Source organism: Sinocyclocheilus grahami, unplaced genomic scaffold (genome assembly GCF_001515645.1).
Source record: "Sinocyclocheilus grahami isolate Dianchi unplaced genomic scaffold, SAMN03320097.WGS_v1.1 scaffold465.1, whole genome shotgun sequence".
Lineage (NCBI taxonomy): Eukaryota > Metazoa > Chordata > Actinopteri > Cypriniformes > Cyprinidae > Sinocyclocheilus > Sinocyclocheilus grahami.
This window is the reverse complement of record NW_015505644.1, coordinates 1,206,982-1,212,545: the sequence shown is the minus strand read 5'-3', so window position 1 is coordinate 1,212,545 and position 5,564 is coordinate 1,206,982. Positions and strand designations below refer to the sequence as shown.

Genomic DNA, 5,564 nt, shown 5'->3' with positions numbered 1-5,564 from the left:
CACACACACTCACACACACACTCACACACACTCACACACACACACACTCACACACACACTCACACACACACACACACACACACACACACACACACACACACACACACACACACACACACACACACACACACACACACACACTCACACACACACTCTCACACACACACACACTCACACTCACACACACACACACACACACACACACACACACACAGAGAGAGAGAAAGAGAGAGCTGCAACAACTAATGGATAAAATCAATAATGAGATTTTTGGTAACACATCTCATTATTGACAGGGTCTGTTTTTATAGCATTACGTTCACAGTCACTTTTTTATTTTATTTATTTATGACATTTTCATAGCCTTGAAATGGCCACTTCTTTTGAATGGTGGCACTGCATAACGATTAACGGAATATTATTAGAACAAATGATCAGAAGAACTGATCGCGGGTTTTGCTGCTGTCTTATGATCAATAAGCTATATTCTAAAACGAAGGCCACACGGCAGGCTCTTGAGCGTCTTTGCTCTGAGTGTACAAGAGATATATAACACACACAACCACTCAGAACGACACGTATACTCCACATTATGACATTCATAAGTGCAAAAACATCTATAATACTATAATACTCTATACACCAATCAGCTTTCGTGAGCAAAACACACCGTCAGACAGTTTACCTTCACCTCTTTACAGCTGTTTTGATATTCGCTGCGCGTCCGAATCGTCCACAGAAGTCACCCAGTGCTTCTTCTGATCCAGATGCACATCAGCTGTTGCGGGGTATTATGTGTTTCTTCCGAGCAGAGCAGAGCAGAGCAGATCAGAGCAGATCAGAGCAGAGCAGAGCAGAGCAGCACTGTGTGTGGAGTCACAAGGGGACTGACGCAAAACATTGACGCTCGAATCACGAGCGAATCACGAGTTCTCTTGAGTGAGTCATTCGAACCGACTCGCAAGGAGATTCAAATCGGTCTACAGTATAGAGACTTTAGGCAGAAGAACAAACAACAGCAGTGAGGTGGGTGACATGGTAGAGTGTTTACCAACACAACAAACAATAATATTTGACTAAAATGTACTGTACTACAAAATGCCACGTACAGTCTTAGAACCCCTTTGAGCAATAAGTGAATCCGTTTCTGAACCGTTTGAATTTAAATGAGCCGTCCGGACGAACCGATTCACTCAAATGAATCGCTGAAAAGCCCTCCCTCTGCAAGATGGCGAGGAGGAGGAAATGAATTCAACGAGTCCTCCACTTAGCAGCGGTTAGTTTATACAGTGTTCTACATTTGATTTCTAATATCGCTTTATGGATGAAACATACAAGCCAACAGAACGAAATCATTATATATAAAAACAACTTTTCCAGCCACATTCAAATTATGCATAGCCCATATGGGCATGCATGCACTACTAAAGAATTAAACGAGTGAACTTAATGTAATTATACAACTCAAACTTTTCTGAAAGCGCATGTATGATAAGTTTAATCGGGGGGAAACAGGACAGGGAGAGGCTCTTCCTGTGCTGTTTTTGCCTGGGGGTCCTCGTCCCTCCCATGTCATGTGATTTGCACAGTTTGATCATTTGTGTCTAAATTCTGACTCATCCACACTTCCTCAATACCTCTCCAAGCCGACTTCCCTAACTCGTGTCATGTGATTTTAAACATCCTAATAGATTCAACGCATTTCGAACCCTTTTTGATGTAATGTTTTTTCAAATGTTTTTTTTTCCTTTCTCGTAATTCCATAATGACCGATATCCTAACGCTACTGTGACACTGAAGCCCACCTATGAAATAGTGTAGGGGTCCTGATGTTGGAAAGGGGCGTGGAGAAGCGGCCATGACACGATATGATTGATAGGTCTTTTATCCAATGAGCTGAAAATAAGCTCTAGCGTCAACACTGCATTAGCCAATCAGATTATTTGTAGGCGACGCCGGATCCGTCTTTGGCAGCCTGCTGTAAGGGCGCAGAAAAGCGAAACATGTCGGTCCTTCCGTGACTGCACGTTGTGTTTTCCATATTTCCAGCATGACAGTGCGCGCTATAACGCTCTGATTGTGTAACTCTGTAGCCACTGCTCGACACAGCGCATTACGGGAGGTATGTAGCCCGTTCAGCTAATGTTTATATGGTTTCTCCTGTTGTTCTGCAGGCAGCAGCACACCCTGCAGGGCTGATGTCCGCCGTGAAATATTCAATATAACTGCAAATTAATTACCAAATTAGTCTAATTTTGTTGCACGAATGGGTCATTTGTGCAACACAGACACACACACAGACACAGACACAGACACACACACACACACGTACACGCACACAGACACGTACACGTACACAGCAAAAATGTCCCCACAAGGTCAAAATTGACTAGTATTACTATCCTTAATTGGTCCCCATAACGTGATAAATACCAGGTACACACACATAAACACACACACACACACACACACACACACACACACACATATATATATATATATATATATATATATACACACACTTCACATGTAAAATAATTATTAGATTTGACAATACAAATAATTTTACATGTGAGGCGTAAGATATATATATATATATGTGTGTGTGTGTGTGTGAGAGAGTTTATGATTTAAACATTAACAAATCTGCCAGTGGAAAAATAAACCACATTGGCAGATATTTGTACTTGCTTCTAGTATAAACTTGGGCACGATTTTATGAGTGATCATACAAAATATCATTATATTTTAAACGATGAAATAGTTCTTGCTGTGAAAAATCAGGAAATATGTATGTATCTCTATTGATGAATGCTTTACACCCAGTGCATCATCCCCCCTTTCATAGATGGAAACTCTGATTCCCATCATTAACAGACTGCAGGAGGTTTTCCTCACAGTTGGAGCCGAGATCATCCAGCTTCCTCAGATCGTAGTCGTGGGGTCACAGGTGAGTCATGAAAAACATGCAAGGTGTGGATTTGAGTCTATATGCAGTGTATTAGAATGCTTCAGGCGTGATCTTTGTTTTGTGATAACAAATCATCAACGTCATGAAGTAGGCCTACATGTAAACACAGTTCCAGTATTTCTGTTGGTCTCTTCAAATGAATCTCCAGAGCAGTGGAAAGAGTTCAGTACTGGAGAGTTTGGTTGGACAAGACTTTCTGCCCCGAGGTTCAGGAATAGTGACTCGGCGCCCTCTAGTGCTACAGCTGGTGAACGTGTCTCCGCTGGAGGAGAGGCGGAAACAAGACAATGGTAACAGCTTACAAGAGTCTCTCTTTGAAGGGTTTACTATATTGACTGCAGACACAAATATCGTGTCTCAAAAAATAGTGGTCTTTTAACCTAAACAGGGATTTGGGGCATCAAAGACATGACTGTGATGCCTGGAAATGCCTTGTAGGTAACTTACTAGGTTTTACGACACACCTTGAAAGTTTTGAACATATTGAAAAAAACACAGTTTTTCACACAAGAACATGTCTAGCACAGTAGTGCTTGCTTTGCATACCTTGAAATAGAAGTAGGCCAAGTATTTTTTCAGTGTTCTTAAAGTAAAACATGTTCTGGGTTTAGTAGTAGAGCATATTCTACAAAAAAATATAGCCATAATACATCAACATTTTACGTGTTAATAAAAACGTACTAGTTAATTGAAGTTGGTAAGATTTTTTATTTGTTAAAAAATTCAGTCAAAACAATTACAGTTGAAAATGTTTAAAGAAAATGTCATTTATTCCTGTGATCAAAGCTGAATTTTCTGTATCATTACTCAATCCTTCAGAAATCAATCTAATATGATGATTTGCTGCTCAAGAAAGGTTTATTATTATTGTTATTATCGATGTTAAAACAGTTGTGCTGCTTCATATTTTTGTGGAAACTGTGATACATTTTTTTCAGGATTTTTTGATGTATAAAAAGTTTAAATAAAAATCTTAACATGCCATTATAAATGTTGTTAGTGTTACTTATGACCAATTTATTCCTGAATAAAAGTATTAACTTAAGTAATTCATTTATTTAAAAAAAAATAAAAAATTGTTGATACCAAAATTTATGAGCAGAAGTTATATATTATATATTTGTAGTTATAAAAACGTACTAGTTAATTGAAGTTGGTAAGATTTTTTATTTGTTAAAAAATTCAGTCAAAACAATTACAGTTGAAAATGTTTAAAGAAAATGTCATTTATTCCTGTGATCAAAGCTGAATTTTCTGTATCATTACTCAATCCTTCAGAAATCAATCTAATATGATGATTTGCTGCTCAAGAAAGGTTTATTATTATTGTTATTATCGATGTTAAAACAGTTGTGCTGCTTCATATTTTTGTGGAAACTGTGATACATTTTTTTCAGGATTTTTTGATGTATAAAAAGTTTAAAAAAAAATCTTAACATGCCATTATAAATGTTGTTAGTGTTACTTATGACCAATTTATTCCTGAATAAAAGTATTAACTTAAGTAATTCATTTATTTAAAAAAAATAAAAAAATTGTTGATACCAAAATTTATGAGCAGAAGTTATATATTATATATTTGTAGTTGTTATATATAAAAGTAAGCATGCTAACAAAAAAGAGAGCTTCATATTTCTTGGGTATGTCCATCATATTTCTTCATATTTCAATGGGTTTCATTTTTAAACCTCCTGGGATGTCTTGTCCCATAGACTTTTATTTATTGCTTTATTTTTTCCACACATACTGTAGATCTTAAAGGGGTCATATGATGCTATTTTAAAGATCATTATTTGGTGTAACAGAATATGTTGACATGCTTTAATGTTCAAAAAACACATTATTTTTCAAATACTGTACATTATCGTAGGTCCTCTATGCCCCGCCTCTCTCAAACACTTCGTTTTCTACAAAGTCCCTCCTTCCGACAAGCGCAGTCTGCTCTGATTGGCCAGCTGACCCAGTGCATTGTGATTGGCCGAACACCACAAGCACGCGTCGGAAATGTAAGGCCTTTACCATAATCGCAGCTTCCGCTTTCAAAGTAAATATCAAGACAGTTAATAATGTTGTTAGTTTTACCATCAGTTCAAGCCCGAAAGGGCAACAGAGTCGCGTGACAGACACAGTGATGATGCAGTACACAAGCCGCGGATAAGACAGCTGACATGCTATGATTTCTGACAGGCAGTTCACTCTCCTGTGATGTGACCCTGTTCCCCTTACACACACACACACACACACACACGACACGTTACTCTGCGCTGCGATAAACTCCGCATTTGATCAGTCAATAGCAAAGGCTTAAACTAATAAGAAAACATACTTACAGTCGCTGATTCAGAAGCGCCAGATTGTCATAGCAAAGTTGGAATTGACCCTCTTTTTTTATTTAGAAATGGCCTTTGTGCACAGCCAGCCTACTCTTCTAGGTTAAAAAAACTGTCGTCCATAAAATGCGTTGCACAAATTCGAATATCTGGGTTGTGCTGTTCTGTTGTAAATAAATCTTAACCAATGATTCCTAATTGCATCTACTTCCGGAAGGCCAAATAAAGTGCTTTTGCTTTCGCACTGAAACACAGCGTCTCCC

General features: G+C 38.1%; 1 protein-coding gene across 1 annotated transcript in view; it reads left to right on the top strand.

The window, feature by feature from the left end:
* The first annotated feature begins 1,979 nt into the window (after positions 1-1,979).
* Positions 1,980-5,564, top strand: part of LOC107553126 (dynamin-1-like protein) — a 41,164-nt gene continuing 37,579 nt past the window's right edge. The window contains exons 1-3 of the mRNA XM_016235247.1: positions 1,980-2,122; positions 2,849-2,950; positions 3,120-3,261. Coding sequence (XP_016090733.1) covers positions 2,849-2,950; positions 3,120-3,261 — 244 coding nt within the window. The 5' untranslated portion in view covers positions 1,980-2,122. The remainder of the gene's footprint in view (positions 2,123-2,848; positions 2,951-3,119; positions 3,262-5,564) is intronic.